General features: G+C 36.4%; 1 protein-coding gene across 1 annotated transcript in view; it reads right to left on the bottom strand.

Moving 5' to 3' along the window:
• Positions 1-21,712, bottom strand: part of LOC121407490 (ankyrin repeat domain-containing protein 27-like) — a 39,381-nt gene that overhangs the window by 5,592 nt on the left and 12,077 nt on the right. The window contains exons 6-23 of the mRNA XM_041598595.1: positions 20,249-20,323; positions 19,100-19,248; positions 17,528-17,647; positions 16,035-16,248; positions 15,017-15,152; positions 14,046-14,253; positions 12,920-13,050; positions 12,276-12,358; positions 11,599-11,714; positions 10,223-10,315; positions 9,284-9,392; positions 8,472-8,629; positions 7,369-7,488; positions 6,537-6,713; positions 5,729-5,929; positions 4,871-4,990; positions 1,229-1,390; positions 516-717 (exon numbers count right to left, since the gene is read on the bottom strand). Coding sequence (XP_041454529.1) covers positions 516-717; positions 1,229-1,390; positions 4,871-4,990; positions 5,729-5,929; positions 6,537-6,713; positions 7,369-7,488; positions 8,472-8,629; positions 9,284-9,392; positions 10,223-10,315; positions 11,599-11,714; positions 12,276-12,358; positions 12,920-13,050; positions 14,046-14,253; positions 15,017-15,152; positions 16,035-16,248; positions 17,528-17,647; positions 19,100-19,248; positions 20,249-20,323 — 2,574 coding nt within the window. The remainder of the gene's footprint in view (positions 1-515; positions 718-1,228; positions 1,391-4,870; positions 4,991-5,728; positions 5,930-6,536; positions 6,714-7,368; positions 7,489-8,471; positions 8,630-9,283; positions 9,393-10,222; positions 10,316-11,598; positions 11,715-12,275; positions 12,359-12,919; positions 13,051-14,045; positions 14,254-15,016; positions 15,153-16,034; positions 16,249-17,527; positions 17,648-19,099; positions 19,249-20,248; positions 20,324-21,712) is intronic.

Raw genomic sequence — 21,712 nt, forward strand, 5'->3', positions numbered from 1 at the left:
CTTTTGAGCACAACTCTATGTAATATCTGTTTGCAGTGAATGTGACCTTCAGGAGAATGAGTTGATTTCTTGTTGTTTTGGGGATTCCATTGCTTTACAACAAACACTAGTTTGTAGATTTACAATAATAATAATATATAGCATTTGCAAGGCACCAATTATCTAGTTTCCTATTCAATGGTGCACTGTATATCACCCCGGCTTTAGCTCCAGCTGCTAAAGGCGCTCGGTTCATTCAAGGAATTAATCCTGCCGGGTACCCATTCACCTCACCTGGGTTGAGTGCAGCACAATGTGGGTAAATTTCTTAAAGGAAAACATGCAATGGTTGGGATTCGAACCCACGTCCCTATGGAAGACGAAAGTCGTGACCACTAGACCACATCGTCCCTACTTCATTCATAATAAACTGCCTTCACAATCAACATAAAACACTTTCCTTGATTACTCAGATTCAAAAATAGGATTTTGGTTTTATCTTTAGATCTTCATTGAACGTTTAAGGGTGCACTTACTTTCATTGTCAAGCGGTCTAGGGGGTGGAGGTGTTAGAGGTTGGGGTGGTGGAGCTGAAGATTGTCCCGTTTCCTGGATAGATTCTAGAGGATCAGTCTGAGAGGAGCTAGAGGATGCATTGGTCTCCGTCGAAGTCACCGACTCCAGGTCATCGTCTCGTCTCATGGCTGCTTTCAACATCTTAGCAATGTCACTTTGTTTCTAAGGAAATATGGAGACATTGAAGTGGAATGATAAATATGATATTGTTATGCAGTATTGAACAATTTTCATGATATCACAATCATAAATAATACTCAAGATGGACAAGCATTTAAAAAAAAATCTTTAAAAATATTTGTATGCTTACACTACTTGCTGATGAAGTATATACTACGATATAAAAAACTGATGATGACGCTATCATATTATTACTGTCATACATGTAATTCATTTATAAAATTTCATAATCATAATTAAGAAAACAATGATAGCGCAGAATAAACAAGGACAGTGATAATAAAAATAATATTTAGGAAATAACAAAAATGAAAATAGAAAATGATAAGGTACCAAACCCACCAGAAAGAAAATGTTCAAGGTGAATGTGCAAAATGAAACTAAATTAAAACATACTATTATCTGCATTATAAACAAAATATCAAGAATACGGTAGATCCACTGCATTCAGTGGCTTTCAATAGAGATAACTGATTGACCTATATGCACTAACCTGAGTGAGCCTAAGAGGTATCTGCTGTGCTTTGTTCCTACAATGAGGATTAGCTTGACCACTGTCCAGCAATAACTTGACCAAGGATGTGAAGTTAAACCTTGCTGCCTCGTGAAGGGGCGTATTACCTCTTTGATTGGTTTGATTAACGTTGGCACCGTACTGGAAAGAAGAAAACGTTCCAAGAAATCTATTACAACTGGAAAAACTAAATATGCATTGAAGTAACGGGTTATACCGTTAAAATAATCAACCTTATTGTTTGAACCCTTGATTTTTCTCCATTCCTGCTTCACTTCATGTACTGCCCAAGCCATGGTAATTCATGAGCATTCCCGTACCACTTTTCATATGACTAGAAAACATAGAGAAATCATATAAGGAAAGGTCTCTTGGATAGAAGGTCGGATGAGCATACTTAATGGAATTGCTCCAATTTTTTTCACCCTTGAAGAGTAAAATAGACATCAAAGTACATTAAACTGATTTGACTCTAAATTGAATGGATAAGGTAACCAGAAAATGGATAAGAATAGTGTTATAAGTTTAATGTTTGCACACTATGAAACTATTTTTGATAGGTTAATCTGTAATTTGTGGAGGATCCGTGGTGTAGTGGTTCTGACCCTCGCCTTGTAAACAGAGGGTCGTGTGTTCGAATCCCACCACGGTCTGGCATCCTTTGGCAAGGTGTTAATCCACACTTTGTCACTCTCGACCTAGGTGCTAAATGGGTACCCGGTAGGATGTGAAAGTCAATGTAGCTTGTCCAGTACTGTATGCGCCTCATCGGCGACTGACTGAATACTCCCCTGGGAGTGGAGGATGTGCTCATATTGTGTGCGGGAATGACTGATTGAATCCGATGACCAGGGTAATAATATATCTGTAAAGCGATTAGACACATTGTTTTGGTGTATTAAGCGCTTTAAAAAAGCTTATTATTATTATCAATTTAACTGCACCATTCACCTTCTATCCAAACCATCCATCCAAATCTTTGTTTCTGGTTGATGAAACATGATATAGTGTAAATATGGAGAGTTTAACAGTTCATAATGTGAGCTCTGTGATATAAAGGTTTGCAATCAATCGCCAAACAGCAATGGCAAAATCCGGATTGATTTGCATGCGCATATTTTGTTCACAACACTGATAAAAAACCAGTGTCGTCTCAAATTTAATGTCTGCTGCACGACACGAAATAATGGAGACCAAGGCAGCCTTTGCCTGAGACACACCAGACGGACCAAGGGTCAACTATATCGATGCTCAACTACTCACAATTAGCACATATATCAGGGAGCATTATAGTGAATTGTTCCCTAGCAGTGATAAACCAAATACTAAAGGACGAGTTCTTGAGGCCTGGGAGAAAGAAGCAATCTGAGTGGCGGTCTGCCTATTTCCAATGCCAAAGCGAAGAAGCAGTGATAAACCAAATACTAAAGAACGAGTTCTTGGGGCCTGGGAGAAAGAAGCAGAGTGGCGGTCTGCCTATTTCCAATGCCAAAGCGAAGAAGCAGTGATAAACCAAATACTAAAGAACGAGTTCTTGGGGCCTGGGAGAAAGAAGCAGAGTGGCGGTCTGCCTATTTCCAATGCCAAAGCGAAGAAGCAGTGATAAACCAAATACTAAAGGACGAGTTCTTGGGGCCTGGGAGAAAGAAGCAGAGTGGCGGTCTGCCTATTTCCAATGCCAAAGCGAAGAATCAGTGATAAACCAAATAATAAAGGACGAGTTCTTGGGGCCTGGGAGAAAGAAGCAGAGTGGCGGTCTGCCTATTTCCAATGCCAAAGCGAAGAAGCAGTGATAAACCAAATAATAAAGGACGAGTTCTTGGGGCCTGGGAGAAAGAAGCAGAGTGGCGGTCTGCCTATTTCCAATGCCAAAGCGAAGAAGCAGTGATAAACCAAATACTAAAGGACGAGTTCTTGGGGCCTGGGAGAAAGAAGCAGAGTGGCGGTCTGCCTATTTCCAATGCCAAGGCCATGAAGCCCCCATGCATTCACCTCCGGGACCTCTGGCACAAAGTGGTGTCGAGGGCCAAAAAATACAGGGATGATCGTTCACGAACAGGTGGTGGCCCTCGACCTGAATTTCATCAACGCCACAAAATGGTCTTAGAGGTGCTCACTGACCCTGTATGCAGTGGCTTCTTGGTCTGGAGAGTGAAGGTCGAAGTTCAATTGCTTTACCGACAAATACAGAAGACTTCCAAGACAATGAACAGCAGTATCAGACCACAGAGCAGCAAAAAACTGCAACAACAACCGAGGCATGATATTCCCCTCTGAAACAAAATCTGAAAAGTAGCCAAGGGTGACTATGTACCCGCCGAAGTCCGAGACGCCCCAGTCGGGGTTACAAGCTCTTGCATAGTAAAGAAATCAAAATTGATTTTTCAAGGTTAGTCTGCATGATAGCTTCATCATTTGACTTTAAAAAGCAGTAAAAAACATAAGAATGTTCTTGGGCACAGGATTTCAAGTCTGACAACTACAGCAGCAGCAACAGCAGCGGCAACATCACCAGCCGCACCAGACCCAGCAACAATAAAAGCAACCATTAGTGACGATGTATCAGAGAATGAAGCATCATTTGAAAGGCACAAATTTTAAACATTCACAAGCTAAGCCGTGGAACTTAAACTTGCATTGTCATGTTTTATAAACTTCAGGTTAATGTATGATTTTTTTACTTTTACTTCAATTTTTGTTTCGGATGAAGTCTTTGACATTATATTTTTTCAATAGATTATTTTTTTGTTATTTGTATATGTTTTGTATAAAGTTTGATATTTGTACGCAGCGCTACATGTGGGGGGGGGGGTGGTGATATGCTTCCGAACGACAGCTCTTTATCATGCTTTTATTTTATTACCCCCTGACCAGCTGGTAGCACTGCTCCATTCTATATTGTTTGTTTTTACCATGAATAAAATTGATATATGCTTGTATCATAATTTGGTCAAATAAATAAATAATAACAATGTCAGAAACCTTGGTCAGTCATGAAACATTAAAGATAAATTAATCTGTTTTCAGACCATGACAGGCACTTATATCTAATTTATCAAACAGTATGTCATTCTATGGCTTGCAATAGACCTTCTGACATCATCATCTCCGAGCGCCCTCCCTCAAAGGATATAGGAATACGCATTAAAAGAGTTGTCAAGAGATGCGCCAGCTGCAGATCACCAATGCATGCAAGTCAATGGCTCCAGCCTTTAAGATGGTGGCACGATGACATCAATGCATAAGGTCTATACCTATTACAATCCGATATATTGGTTTCTTCATGATGCAAAGACATACAGTATCCATTACAATATCCAACCAGTGGTTAGAGCATTGGACTCATAATCGCAAGGTTGTGAGTTCGAATCCCCACTCTGCCATTGTCTCCACATTGATAAAAAGACCAGAGAATAATATCTGTCTTCTATAACGTCAGCCACTATGACTGATTATCCTAGACATAAAATGTTTCCTAGGTATATCACTTTGGCGTTTACCAGCAAAAAGCTGTCCTGCCGAGTTCCTACGGGAGTTCCCATAAACAGATACAGATAATAACAATGTCATGAGCAGCAAATGTGAAAATTTTTCTTGAAAAAAATAGATAAAGTAACCCACCTGTAATAAAGCCTCTGCTGGTTCCAGATGTCCATTCAGGCAGCAGTAATGGAGCGGTGTGTTACCTCTCACATCTCTTATATTGCACTTGGCTGCATGATGCAGGAGTTTGGATACAATCTAAAGAAGACATTCCAATGATTGGTTGAAATAGATCATAATCAATAAGATTGAGAAGGACATTTAACTAAGTCTGGTGCGAATTATACAGATTTGAATATCATTGTATAGCTATGAATAAATGTCTTTAGAAAGTATACAATCATTGTCAAGATCAAGAATCATGTTCGAGTCATCAGTATCTCATACAATTGTGCTAAAAAGTTACCGAACCCCATCACAAATGACACTCCTTCATGCCGAGTGTTGAATGTAGACAACAAAACTATAATGTTTAGCAATCCAAGAGAAACAAACTTTATTGAATGTATTATTTTATCACCTGACTTCACAATCAAATATCTAAAACATGGCATAACTTGAACACTTTGAATAAGTTCAGTTTCTGGTAGGGTACACTAACTTTTGAGCACCGCTGTACATAATAAACAATCCTTATTACTTTTACTTTATTACAGTTATGATATCAATCTGGATATGAGCCATCAAGCCTTTATATACCCAACAAATAAATTACAATTACAGGCAGTTTGCTTTATTTATACAATAAATAAAAGGAGATTTCAGCAAAGACAGACATGTAGATGTTGTTTTCTTATTACATTTGGTGACATATGTATTTTTGCATGTATCATAGATAACAAACACAAGATAATTCCATGCTCAATGATGCCAACAACACAGTGGGGTTGGCATCCAAATAAATTGTGGGTAACGACGTGTCTCAAAGGAACGTACCTTTGGATGGTTGCACTGGCAAGCTAGATGAAGGGGTGTACACTGCTGACTACTGCCATTCTTCTGATTGACACTCGCCCCTCGACGGAGCAACACATCAATCATGGCGTCATGGCCGTGTAACGCAGCAACGTGAAGGGCTGTGTAGCCTTCTTGGTTGTGGGAGTTCACGCTCAGGCCGGTGGCGCTGATCGTGGTACGCTGTATACAACAGAAGGGGACAAAGGTTATTGGCTGGACAAAAATCTGGGTGAATTTTACTAATCGAGAATGATAACAAAGTTTTCTTCAAATGGATTTTTAACAGTGCCACAAAAACACAAGCTATGTAAGTGATGGATATTAATAATAAAAACATCAGGATATATATCAATGGAAATCGCTCTCATTTTCAAAGATTGAAAACATTGGTTAACGTGTGGACCATCTTGCTTCAGGATACAGATTACATGTACAGTATACACATGTATCTATATACTGTATGTATACACTTTTATAACCACCTTTTCCTGTCTTTTTCAATTCATCAGGAAACATAAGTTACATGCCTATATAAAGACAGTGAATCATGGTAGGAGACTTTTGTTTAATGGCTACTTGCTGACTTTATATCACTGACAATCTTACACTTAATGTGTGTCACTGCCACAGCTTGAACACTCCCCTGGGAGTTGCGAACATGTAGACATTGTATGCAGGCAAGCCAATACCTGAATAACTTAGATCACATTATAGCTTTGAAGCCCTTTAATAGAGGAAACAATACATCAAGAGTTATTTAGTCAGAAAAATCATAATTTTTACTTACCTTTTGTAGCATTGCACATTTGGGACATTGACAGAGAGGATGACACAATTTAGAGTCCAATGGAATGTTGTCATCATCATCGTCGTCATCATCATATTCATCATCGCTAAGCCAACCTAGATGATGCTTCATCATTAGGATGTCACCATCGGCAACACTGCGAAGCAACTTCTCAACCTGATAAACAAAATGTTGAAAGAAATCATACTCAGGAGAGCTTATTTTGTTCTCAATCTTTGTTCAGGTCCATTCCTTTGGAAGATACTGAAATTACTGTATGTAATTTCGACACTGATTATCAACTGCCACCGAAAGAAAATTGAAGACCAATATTTTCTAGCAAACTAGTTCTTTTAACATAACCTGATCCAAAAGTAGGAAACATGTCACTAAAAATATGACAAGTTAATCTTTTTGGTGAAAAATGAGAAAGAGATAATGGAATTATTTGCAATCCAAATTTGTACAGTAGATGAACAGGGAATAAACATTTATCATAATTACAAATGAGAAAATGGTTTTCATATCTATGATGAAACTTTCATACGATGAACTACTGTTTCATACCCCGTACCTCTTGCATATAAAACATTGTATTTACCCAGGGTAGCCATTTCAGTCAGGAAACTGCTCTACCAGCAGGCCCTGCATAACATAATATTATTATTACCCTTCTACAATCTAAATGCTGAGCACCTATAGCAAGAAGGCAGAAGGTCCCATTTTTATAAGTCTTTGGTGTGACTCGGTCAAGGATCGAACCCACGACCTCCCATTCATGAGGCGGATGCTCTACCACTGTGCCATGGCCGTAAATATACAAATGGTTTACCTCTTTTTGTGCAGGTTGTAGTTTCTTGGTAAGTCGAGTAACAGAGACCTTGATTGGCGTCACCAGAATATCTTCATCACCAACGGTAGATAGGATGCTTGCTATGGGAGGACTGGTGGCCTGTACACAATCAATTTAGGTATCAAAGGAAACCTATTCAGTGTCATCCATGGCTGGGGGCTGACAAACAACTGGGCACCTGTCTTACAAAGACTTGCGATTGATTGAATCAATCGCAACTCTCTGGAAATCCATCAGTGTCATAATTTTTCTACAGGAAATTTGCAAACTGTCCTTTGCAAACAAAGGGGAAAACTCCAAATCATCAAAAGACAATGAATTTATGAATATCTATTATATCTAGAAAATATTTTGCACAAACATGCATTTATAAGATGCTGACGCTGCTGGCTTTCCGTAGTTACGATTGAATCGATCAATCATAACTCTTCGTAAGACAGGGCCCTGATCAACCTCAACTATGGAAAGCCAGCAACGCCCACATATAAAATGCACGTTTGTTAAAAACGTTTTCTAGATTATGATATATATTCATAAATTTATTGTTTTCTCAACAAATTGGTTTGTTCGCCTTTGTTTACAAAGGACATTTTGCAAACTTCCTGTAGAAATAATTATGACACTGATGGATTTCCATAGAGTTATGATTGATTGGATCAAATTTAACTATTTGTAAGATGGGGCCCAGAATTACAGTAACCTATCAGTATCAAGTATGAAATCTAAAGAGGGATCCCTGAAACCACATCATATATAATTGTTTAGGTTTCAACACAACCTATCACTAAAATTACAATCACAGGGGGTGTTTACACTAGATGTATCAATTGTAACTCAAATTGCCTTTTACTGCTCAATGCAAAAAGCAGACAATCAATCAATTCATAAGCGTTTCACTACGCGATCTATTGACTGTCCATTCTTCCTCTTGGAATGTCTTGCTTACATATAATTTGTGGCTATTACTTGATTTATAACACCGTCACACCAACACCACCGACCCCAGGCAGACCAAATCTATAACACTGTTTTCAATGGGACATCATCCTTGGATCATTGGTGTGACTCTAGCAATAACTCACGTATGGAGACATTGAATTCTGGTCGGCCTCATCTTGTGTACTGAATAGAATGGTTCTTGAGATGTTGATATTATGAGAGCACATGAGAGGCGTCTCCTGTCTTCTGTTCCTCGCTTCTACTGATGCACCGTGCTCTATCAACAGTGATACAATGTTAGCTGAAATAAAATATAACATACATGATGAGTCGGTGTGGATAAGACTATTATGTGTGTGTTCAAGGGAAACAATATGAATGAAGTGGCATTTCACCAAGCTGAAGAAAATCAGGCAGTACTTAAAACTACCTAAAAATTCAGCACATAACCAATGTTCAAATCATATAGAGCAATATCTACACATCAAAATGCAATGTGCCGTAATGACTGCTTGAGTCTATATTGTGATATACAGATAATTTCATAATTGTTCATTTATCAAGCATATTCATTATTTTGGTTTCCATCTTCATATGCAGATACAGATAAGGTCATTTTGGCCAATGTTGGACTAGTGATACTCACAGACACAAAACCTTTGCAAAAAAATTTCACCTAATACAAAACATCAAAAATACAGCTCTGATGAGCCACAGTCAGAACTTCATCTTTCTCCCAAATATCCTGCAAGGGTCTTGATCTCAAATCGTCGCATGAACAAAAATTGAGGGAAAGGGAAATGCACTGCTTTTTCTGCAGTTTTTCATGCATTCCTGAACCGTTTTGGCCTACTTGTGAGGATTAAAAAGTGTAAAGACTCTCGGATGGGGGTACGACTTTGATAAGGTGTCGAAAACCTGACACTGGAAACTTGACACCCGACATGTTTCTTACCATATCCCCATCTTGATGCTAAGTGTAGTGCTGTATCTCCTCTGGTGTTTGTTGCATTGATAAACACCCTTTGGGATGGTCTGGTAGAGTAAAGTAATGCCTTCACACACTGGAACAGAACAAATGTAAACATGAAAATATATAGTTCAGATTGGTAATGTGTCACACTTCGATATCCCATCAAACTTAAAGGTAAAAGACAGCAGTTGCAGCAGGCAATTATTTCATGAGAAAGGTTAAAATCAAGGTTAATTGTCAAAATATTGTCATACATCTAGATCTGGAACATTAATGTAAACTTATCTTTGTAAAATCATGACATTCTGAGCTCAAAATGAATATTCTGATGATCACTAACACAGAAAAACATGTGTGGGACAGTGTATTCATATTGCTTTAAAAAATACCCGACATTTGGGGGAATTCTGTGCTTGTTTCTCAGCAATTACGCATTTCTTTCCAGAGCTATTTAGGACATATTTTTATTTATACATACAAACACTTTAGTGGGAATTTCATTGGATTCTGTTTGAACTCATTTTGAGATCGTTACCACAACTGGTATTTATCTTTAACTTTCATGATCATGATCAATAAGAGTGTTCAGTCGTATACTTCTGAACAAGTGTATTGTATTCAGTGTTGCGTATGTAGATACATTGGTCAGTGATGGTTGAGAGAATGTATCACTCAAAGAGAACCCCAACCTAAAACAGGTATTTTCCATTATAACCAAGCAATCCAACAAAGAAAATAGTAAATTGACAGGTTTACCTAAGAAAAGTTCCAGTGTAAATCATGCATTTTTGCTCAAATGCCATCAAGTACCCAAATCTGTATAATGCCTAGATATCATGCTTAATTCTATCATTACTCAAACTCAGTCTTTTAGTATTAAAGGAATTATAAATCCTCTTGTGCTAATGATATCATTCTCACCTCTTCATGGCCATTAGCACAGCAAAGATGCAGAGGTCGGTTGCCATCATTGTCCTCTATACTGACAAGAGCACCTTTAGCAAGAAGCAATAACTGTAAAAAAAGGTGTCCATAAGGAGTATTGAAACTCAGTAAAACCTACATATGACTGATACTGGAAAACAATATAACTGTGTGGATGGTTTTATACATTACGTAAGAAAATGCAAAAATATGGTTATTATGGAAAGTTGGGCACTACAAAGAAACTGTACCTTTGTAATACTATTGCAAATGGCCATTCTCATGATCCGAGGACTTTCTATCTTATATCTCTATACAAACATCAGGAAACAAAATCACAATGCTATTCTCCTCTCCTGACATCAATGTTTCATTTGAAGCACAAATCAGTATCAGGTGGGTGTTTCATAAAGCTGTTCGTAAGTTAAGAGCGACTTTAAGAATGACTGGTGATCCTTTCATACGTGCCAAACCATCGCCAATGAATATACCATTTACCACAAGAAAGGATCACTAGTCCTTCTTAAAGTTGCTCTTAACTTACAAGCAGCTTTATGAAACAAGTTCTGATGATTCTCAAGGTGATATACCCCTACAGATGAAATGTATTGAAAGTGAGACACATTCAATTTCTAGGTTGAAGCTCTAGATGAAACCCTCCTATTCTGTAGTGATATAGTTGACCCTAAAGAAAGACAATGACTTAGGGGGAGTTGCAAGAAAATATTTTGCAATCAATTGCATATATTCTTTTGCAATTTTACAATTGATTGATCCCTTCTAGCTATAGCAAATCAGATTACACTCCTTGTTGCAAGGAGCGGATTAGTAATCAATAGCAAATTTGTAATTAACTGGAAATGCTTGATTTGGGGACTGAAAACAGACTTGCAATTGATCGCAAGTTTCTTGCAATGCCCCATTAGAATAGTCATCATTGGTAAAACACTACCAATACAAGAGTAAGAATAATGCTCCATACAGTACATGCATGTAATGGAAATATCAATAACCCTTAACACACTGAGCCCTATGCCAGTGATATCTCAGGCTCAGGTTAATGGGTTATTTCAAGTCCGGTGTTGGCCTTGGTGTTGGTGTTGAAATTTGGATTGATTCCCCTAGCTCTAAAATTTACTCAGAGTTTGTAAAACTGATACAGATCACATTATTGACATCTCAACAACGAGTGAGTGACTTTTAGGGACCATCTTCATTTTATGTCTGGTGTTATAATCATGTGAAAATTGACCTAACACCAACACCAAAGGTCAACACTGAACTTGAAATCACCCAATTGGTGGAGAACATGTGTTATACTGAAATCAAGTCATATTCAATGGGTTAACAAGGTCAGTTTACTGCTGACTTACTGTAACATTCTGATGGCCTCTCTGACAAGCAAGATGCAATGGGGTTGATCCGTGATAATCTGTTACATTTACTTCACCTCCTCGTCTCATCAGAATACTGATTATTTCAGGATGACCTGGACAAAAGAAATATAGAGGAAAACATTGTCTTTTTTAAAGAAAACAAGGAAACCAAACAGATACAGGGTCATGTTCGATAAGTTGTGATTAATATAAAGCATTTAAATGAAACTTGTTATAAGATGATTTGAAGTTGCCAGTTTTGGGACGTTCCATTCAATAAAAAAAACTTTCAAGTGCTTTTTGTCATTTACAATACGAATGGTAGCTAATTTGTATAAAACGTTAAACGGTAAATAATGCATTTGATTATATTTAGATTTTCCTTTTAAGATGGTGGAAGGAATAAAAAATGGGAGTTCAAAGGCCACAAGGCTGCTGAATAAGAGGTTCTCCAATAGACCAAGGCAATACAAAGACCAGCAGAATGTGAAATCAACTTCATCCCTCATACTCAAACAGATAATTTATATGAAATACCTTAAACAGAATGGAAGATAAAGCCCCCTCAACAAGCTCCTGTTAATATTACCATTCCTTTCATATAATCATATCAAGTTATGTTTTGTTCCCAGTCAATCATTGAGATATCTAAAAAGCTGGGATAATTATCTCACCATAAGCAGCTGCAGCATGCATAGGAGTACAACCCCTGTTATCTCTTGATGATGCTGTAACTGCTCTGGGGTCATTCCGCTTGCTTCATAAATAAAAAGAGAAACACAGAAATACAATAATCATTTTTCAAATACCCATATATATATATTAAATTCAAATCCCTCATTTTTTTACTTTGTACAATTTAAAACCTTGTTATTTTATTAAATGATGTGGATGGATTGAGCTTAATCATTTTACAGGTGTCAATGAACAGTGTGGATAAGTTTTTTATAGACAAGAGCTGGTCACATAGATAAAAAAAATGGTCTACTTGCTAAAAGATTGGGTGCCCAATGAATTGGATCAATATGAATAAGCAACAATGTATTTCATTCATATTTATCTCAATAATATTAATCAATTCAAATAACTATAGAATACATTCCAAAATGACTTAATTAAATGAATTATAAGGTCACATTTTTGTCAAAAACCCAGAATTCATAAATATAGATAGGATATGTTCACACATTATTTCCATGAACAAAGACCATCAAATGATACCATCCATGACCTGTTCCCATTTCCTGAACAAGGCAGGATTGATTTTTCAAGTAGGACCCATTCACATTTGCCATATTAGATCAATTTATCAACATACCTTGCTAAGATTTGTTCACAACTGTCACAAGAGCAGAGTGGATGACACATCTTGTTAATAAGCCAACTGTAATCTGTACTGCTGGCCTCTAACATAGACTCAACATCATTTTTGTTTCCCTCCATCACTCGCTGGAAAACAAGTGTGAAAAAATAAAGTTCTGTGAAATACATAGCACATCATGAAAGCCTTGTATTATCATTGTTAAAAAAGGTTTGAAACCACATACTGATTAAAACTATTTAGGTTAAACATAAAAATAATTCAGTATAGGTATATCATTGGCAAAGAACAAGAAACATAATTTCTGGTTGGTAAAGTGGTATGCAATATTTGAGACTCAAGTCTGAAAAAGATACAACTGACCATTTCACATTAGAAATTTACCTTCTTAAAGGCCTGGTCACACCGCCCGAGCGTTGTTGGAGCGGAGAGAAAAAATCATCACCGCTCGCTACCGTTCACCATTTTTTATTTATTTTTTTTTTTTCGATGTTTTCCCCAATTTCGTGAGCGAAATTCGACCCTCTCTCCCTACCACTCCAACAACGCTCGGACGGTGTGACCAGGCCTTTAGAGATTGAAAAACATAATAACCATTATTCATAATAACCAACAATACAACCATTGAATAGGACTTATCCCATCTTTATAGAAATTTCTATCCTTTCCCCTTTTCCCATCTTCCCATCTTTATACATCTTTACAGAACTTTTCTATCCTTTCCCCTTCAAAAAATAAAGTTTTACTCAGGCTAGTAAGGTGGACGCTGGATCAAGAAATTGGCAAGGAGTTTAAAGATGTATAAGAGAGTGATGAAATGTTAGACATCTGACATGAATTCAGGCAAGGAGGTAATAATTGTCAAATTTGTAAAAATTGAAATAATGTACAAACAACAAAAAAAACAAAAAGAATTTGCATATCACTGAGTTGAGCATAGAACGGTTTTGTGAAAAATAAGCAAAACTTTAAATGTCATAATTTTCTTATTTTACATCCAATTTTGATGAACTTTTCAGCATTATTCATGTTTGATTTTTCTCTCTTTACTTAATCAACTGTTTTCTACGGTGAACTTGACCTTTAAGCAATGTACTCTAAATTCCTGATAATTTATACCAACCTGAAATAAGATATCTACAGCTGGAGTATTCTCATGATCCGAGGAGTCTATTTTCTGCCACAGGCTCTCTGATCCAGACTTTGTAGGGGAGGATGGGGGCAAAGAATAGCGGGACCGGTCTATGGAGATGGGCGTGGCGGGGGTGGAGTTGCTCATGGCACCGGACTTCACATGCTCCACTGCTGCCTCTATTGACGCCATGTAGAATCTGAGAGATGAACATATGTTTGACAGATTTTTGTTCAAGGAGACAAAGAATACAACCAGGGCCCTGTCTTACAAAGACTTGCGATTGTGTGATTGCTCCGATCAATCGCAACTATGGAAAGCCAGCAAAGTCAACATAAAAAATGCATGTTTGCTTAATTTTTTTCTAGATATGAATGAATATACATAACTTCATTGATTTCTTGACAGTTTGGTTTGTTCTCCTTCATTTACAAAAGGACACTTTGCACATTTCCTGTAGAAAATATTATGACACTGTTGGATTTCCATAGTTAGGATTGATTGGATCAATCATAACTCTTTGAAAGACGGGGCCCAGGAATTTTTTAAAAAGTATAAAGAAATAAACATATGGAGCAGTTAAAGTAAATTTTCAGCAATTTCCTCACCAAATGGCATTGGGAGATAAATCAATTCTGTTTACAAGTTAATGATAAAAGATCATTTATAATAGATGCCTGATGTATACCAAAAAAAAAAGAGTATCACCAGAGAGTTTAAGAGCTGTTAACCAAAAATAAACCTTCTGACATAAATTTCCCATGATTGCTGTTAAAGATCTGGGACTCTTTCTTAGATGTCTTAAATATGGATTGGTGTCCTCTGAAACTACACATACTTGAATTCAAAGTCATACAACAGTTTATCAAATTTTGACACAATTTGAGTGACCCATGGTTGATTTTTCTCAAGTGGATGAACTGATACAGGCTTGAGTACTCAATTATCAGTATCCCACTTACCCAAATTCTCCACCAGCAAAGTTTGAGAGACAGAAGTTCTGCATGTAAGATAGATTAGCCAGCCAGTTTGGGATGTCCGATTTGACCACTAAGAAGACCAACAAGGGTAGGAGGTCATCTGATGACATAGCACGAGCTAGAAAATGAAAAAAGGGCAACAGAACACATGAGGAATAATTGAAAGTAGGAACTTGATTGATAAAATAGTTTGCACGGATTACCAGATTTGTGATCATATTGGTTCTGTTTTCCACATCATAGACTAAAGCCCCATTTCATAAAGACTTCTTATAATAACAAAAATGTATAAATTTTTTGTCAAATTTACTTTCAGACAATCAGATTGGCAGATTTCAGTAGCTTTCAACTGTTATTGGAAATTTGCTATTATAACAAGTTTAATGAAATAGACCTCTTATCTTCCTCTTCATCACGTTTTAGAGATCATTATAATCGTATCTACCTCCAATTTCACTATCACATTTACATCACAATCATCACTACGACCATACCCTCATCTTCACAGAATTATCCGTAATTTAATTATTTTTTAATTAATTAATTTTTTTCATCACCAATATCATTACTGCCAAGCACTATCAAACCATTGACAACTACAATTATCACCACCACCACTACCAATACCTTTGATACATCCGCTATCATCATCATCACCACCATCATCATCATCATTATCATCATCATCATCACCATCAATATTACCACCACCATGACCACCATCATTAATATTACCATCATCACCATGGCAACCATCATCACCACCACCACAAACAATTTACAGCACCACCACTGTTGCCAGCACCAACACAATTACAACTTTAAAAACTATCAAAGGCACCAATCATCACCATAACCACATCACACACACACAAAACAAGAATGGGAGGTGTGATATAACAGGGCTTGAACCCACAACCTTTCTATCTAGAGACAAACTGTACTTAAACCACTTGACTACATCATCCCTACAACATCCAGTCTTCATCTTTCCACTCACCACTATCATTGATCTTCCCTCTGAATCCCTGCTGTGTGATTGCAAGGACCGTTCTCCTCAGACACTGCATCTTGCCAAGAGGGGTGCTGAACTTGTTAATGGTGGACATCTCTCTTCGCGCCCTTGGGACATTAGTGGTGAACTCTAGCCTCACGCCCACATCCTTGACCTGCAGTTCGGACAGGTTCCGGGTTATCTTGTTCAGATTGGCATCCTGGAAATCAATCAATCAAAATCATAATTAAATTCCGCCAAATCATTTCAATTATGAATACTTGCAACACAATTCAAACCCAAACATGATTTATACAAAAACATACATGATTCATTACATATTCAGAACTTCTCTTTTTCCCTCCTTTGTATCAAGGAAAAATAATGCTTAAAATGTATAAATACAAGAAAGAAAGTTTTATATCCCAGTCACTATCTAATTCTTCCATTTTCGTCTAAAACTGTCAAAATATCTCATTAAGGCTTAACCGTGTCTTAATGATAAAACAAAAAGGATATGCATTTTTGTGGGAGGGGGTGGGCAAAGGTTATCATCAACTGCTCCAAACCACATCTTTGCTGTTATCTAATATCATCAACACCATCATGCAGATCAAATCATCATCATCTTCTTCTTCACCATCATATTCCATCACAACGATAATAGTGTCTTTGACCGTGCTTTGAGAGAATGTTTTTATCATCAGCATCTTAATCATCTTCAGAATCAAAATCAGCATTACTGTCATTCATCAATCACTAAACAGTACCTTTATTCCTATGTTTTTCATAAATCTAATAATTCATTATGTCTGTCTGCAAACATTGAATGACCTCAAAACAAGACTCATGCATCACAGATCCTGAGGCATTCTCTATCCACATGATTAACCAACCATTAAAAAGGAACATATGGAGATTCTAACCTCATGCTTTGCACAGTATGGTAAAGAAATTCAAATGGATTTACATTTCCATGTCAGCATCATCATTCTACTCCGACAATTTTATGAAAAATGTGAGAGCTTTATACTCAAGAGGATATCACAGTTTTAACAGGACATTATTTTTTGTCATCATTAATGTAACATTCTGCAAAACAAATTGTGTTCAAGACAGGGCAATAGATACATTTGTACAAAAAAAAAAACAATTACATACAGAAAATGAAGAAAAAACATATTTTGCAATGCTTTTATGATTACATTAAAGTGTATATCAGTGGTAAATCATGAAAAATATTGGAAATTATCACATTCATATTAAAAAAAAAACATAATATAGATATTCTGTTTGTGCGATTACTTTAAAAGATGCTTTTATAAAAAATACAAGCATAATCAAAGGAGATTGTCTTTGATCTACTCAAATACTAATCACCAGTAAAAGCAAAATATTGAAACAAAACACACAATCATTAAGAACCAACACAGATTTCTGGGCGATTGCAGGACTTGAATCATAAATATTCTATTTGGAAAATATATCAATCAATTTACCTCAACTGCATAGAACTGGCTGACTGCCTTGAAAACCTTGGTGTAGATTCCATTCATGATATAGGTTTCCATGGCAATCTTAAGGTTATCCATATGACCTGCATTCTTCTGCATTGTACGCTGAATAATAGAAAAAAATGAGTAAATAATCATACAGTAATTATATATCACCAAACAGTATATTCATTTGTGTCAAAGGGAAGTTAACCAAAGTGCAAAGCTGGTTTTAATAAAAGCAGAGAAATTTGAGAAAATTATTGGCGAAGTTTTGATGAAAATCAAAGAATAAGTAAAGATGTTAAACTTCATAGGCAAAAAATTGTGCAGATGATATAGTTCAATGAATCATATTATTAAAACATATTTCACATGATCCATAGTGGACAGCATGATCTAAACAGATGCAATCATGCATGAATCGAGTAACCTTGTACTTGACCACTAGAAGCAGTAATGGTCAATCATGGAGTGGGCAGATTAAAAGGACAGGAAATACATTGTTCTCACTCAATCAAGAGTCCATTGAACACAATACGTTTAATCCATAACCACCAACAATGTGACCTACTACAGATGGTGTCTGGAGATAAAAAAAATCAATATGTCAGCTTCCTACACATCTGTTAGTGTGTGGAAGGCTAGTAATGCAGTTCTGTACTTGAATGACAAGAAATTAACAGTCAATCTTTCAAAGAACAAAGCATTGTTTAGAAGTTCTTGAACTCTGTCTGCTGAAAAATAATGGGGTTTCCCAACACAGAAGCCATCTTTCATATGCGTATATTGCAATTTACCCCCTCTCCCAAAAAAATTTGATGTAAGCTAGTCTTTGCATATCATACCTGTGGTAGAGTCAGCTTACTGCTGTTGCCTACATACTGGCATCGATTGGACATACATAAAAAGAAGCTTAGTCTAAAACATAAATACTGATTGACATGCATCTGTAAACCCACTCCTAATTCTGCTAAGAATAATAACGAAAAAGCAGGACCACATCTTTAAGAGCAATCTGGATGCATTTAGTGAAGAGTGTACTAGTAGCATCTATAATTTGTCTAAGGGTATCAGCTTTCCAACAGCAGTAGCAACAACAGTATCAACAACACCACCATCAACACCTAAACACTCAAATCCCTGACTTACCAGAACGACATCTTTAAGAGCAATCTGGATGTATAGTGAAGAGCGTACTAGTAGCATCTATGATCTGTCTAAGGGTATCAACTTTCAAACAACTATAGCAATGACTGTAACAACAACACTCCAATCCCTGACTTACCAGGACGACATTAAGAGCTATCTGGATGCATTTAGTGAAGAGCGTACTAGTAGCATCTATGATCCGTCTAAGGGTATCAGCTTTCCAACAACAGTAGCAACAACTGTAATAACAACAACACCATTAACACAACACTCCAATCCCTGACTTACCAGAACAACATCTTTACGAGCAATCTGGATGCATTTAGTGAAGAGCGTACTAGTAGCATCTATGATCCGTCTAAGGGTAATAGCTTTCCAACAACTATAGCAAAAACTGTAACAACAACACTCCAATCCCTGACTTACCAGAACAACATCTTTAAGAGCAATCTGGATGCATTTAGTGAAGAGCGTACTAGTAGCATCTATGATCTGTCTAAGGGTATCGGCTTTCTGTGATGTCCCACAGAACTGTTCCATTAGGTCTTCTACCTTCTTCTGAGATGTCTTGCTGTCTGTAAGGTGTCAAAAATCAAATTAGAAAAGATACAATAATAAGAATTAAGAAAAATATTCACAATGTATGCTTCTATTAATCCAAAGAGCTCCATCCAAGTAAGTTGCAAAAATAACTTTTTAAACAAAATCAGATAATTATATGGGGAATGATTAAAAATGAAAAAAATAAAAATATACCCTACCACTTAAAAGAAAATTTGAATAGAAAAACCTAAGGTAATCCGTTTAAAGAGAAATACCAGTAGTTGCAGTAAACACCGATTTCATGAGAAAGTCTGTAAAACCAGGCTTAATTGTCAGTATATCGTCGAGGATCTAGATCTGGTATAGTTACATAAACTGAACTTTGTGAAATCTTGAAATCTACGCTGAAAAATGTTCACTCTGAAGATCACCAACACAGATAAGCGCACATGGGACAGTGTATTATTATTGCTGGAATAAAGACCCAATGGAAGTGACCGAATCCGCGCTTATTTTGCTTATTTCTCAGCAATTACACAATATCTTCCAGAATCCTTTGGCACATATTTTTTATTCATACAAACAGACACTTGGGTGGTCATTATATTAGATTCTGTAAAAAGTCATTTTGACATTGTTACCAGAACTGGACTTTATCTTTAAATGAATTAAGTTAAGATTGTTTCTACATGTTGACTGATGCAACTTCATAAATAGTTATCCATGCACTGCATAAAAGAAATAAGAAATTCAAGAGAGGTGCATACATCTATATTAGTGTAAAACTAATTATGACTGAACGACTTCTTGACATGTAAATTTACAACAAATACTTTACCAGAGTGAAGTGGCCAATATTATTTCTGACAAAGTTTCTTACTATCATGATGCTCTGTTTAAAGGTATTACCTATAACCAAAAGATTCCGAAGCAGACTTTCCACTCAAAAAACATATATTTCGCGATTATGAATATGTGATAATGTCCCTGGTACATTTATACTTATCCTTGCAAAGATGAAATGATGCTTACGTTTGTTTCCCCATAGGAAATCACAGCAATCTTCGTAGGTCTCAAGACAAGTCAACACTGGATCCTCAATAATATCTGGATGAAAATAAAATGAATAATATTACTCTACTGCAACAGATGACATAATATCAAAGAAGAATGTTAACAGATGCCAAAACATAATACACAGATCAGGGATCCCGTTTTATAAAACGTGTTATAATAACAACAAAATTTCAATAAAAGCCACTGAAATCATTCAATTTGAATGGCTAATACAGTGATAACAAAAATTTACTAAGTATTTAGTTAAAAAACAATTTTTTCAAAACTTTATTCAAAAATGGTTGTAGAGAAAACAGAAAAAAACAGTGTTATTTTTCAAAAATGAAACTTTGCTTAAATACTTACAATCAAAATATTCAACATCCTCTTTGAAAGGCCACCAGTTTGTGAGAAAATCACCAGTTAAAATAAATCCAACCATTTTGTCAAAAGATAGGGATTAAACGACGAGATAAATGTATCAACTGTCAAGAAGATGTCTCCTAGATGTCGTGCAAGGGCAGAAGCTCACAGGAACATCACCAGTTCTGCAGATTTATTTTCAGCACCACAAGCATTATATACACATGGAAAAGTAGGCTCCAAAATCATAGCTAGGGTCCAAATCAGATGAAAGTTTCAGAGAGAATCTCCTAGGCTCTGGTTTCTACAAACATGGCATTGTTCTGCGTTCACTAACCCTTCAAGAGAGAGAGGACATGTGAAACACATGCAAAACAAGACTCAACAAAGCATGGTGAACAAAGGCCCCAGAGGTCGGACTTGAATCCTTACAAGGTAGACAAAAGAATTACACATAATTTGTTAATAAAAGACAAACTTCCTGTCAAGCTTAACATTCCTAACTACAAAAAAAGTTCAGTCTAACTTTTTCTCTAGAAACTCAAATTTTGTTTAAATTTTTTTTATCATAGTAGCATAAAAAAGCATTGTATTGGGCCAATGGCCTTCTTCCGTTTTTTAAGGGAAAATCAGCTTATCAATATCATTTGAAGAATCCTAAACAGATGAAGCAAAGTCGATGTACTAATGCCAATGCTTTTCAAAAAATAATTGTAAGATTACCATGAGAATCGACAACATTATCACTAACTTTCGTTGGGTTATGAGCATCATTTGATGTTCATGTGCCTATCCATTAGGTTTAGCAGACTGAGCCACACTTCACATTGGACATTATTGTCAAAACATTCAAGAGTTTATTTTCAAATGTTTTATTCACAATCTTATCAATATTTATATTTTCAGTCTGGAAAAGTTAAGGTATTTGAATTGCAAGGCTTCTTCAGGATAGATGAATGTCAGGCAGTGAACTCATGAACCAAACATGGGTTTTCAAGATTCTAAATGTGCATGTAGAAGTCCTGGCTCTTAAAGAAATAAAATACTGTCCAATGGTCTACTATAGAAAGATATTTT

The sequence above is a fragment of the Lytechinus variegatus genome, chromosome 2 (assembly GCF_018143015.1).
Source record: "Lytechinus variegatus isolate NC3 chromosome 2, Lvar_3.0, whole genome shotgun sequence".
Classification (NCBI taxonomy): Eukaryota; Metazoa; Echinodermata; class Echinoidea; order Temnopleuroida; family Toxopneustidae; genus Lytechinus; species Lytechinus variegatus.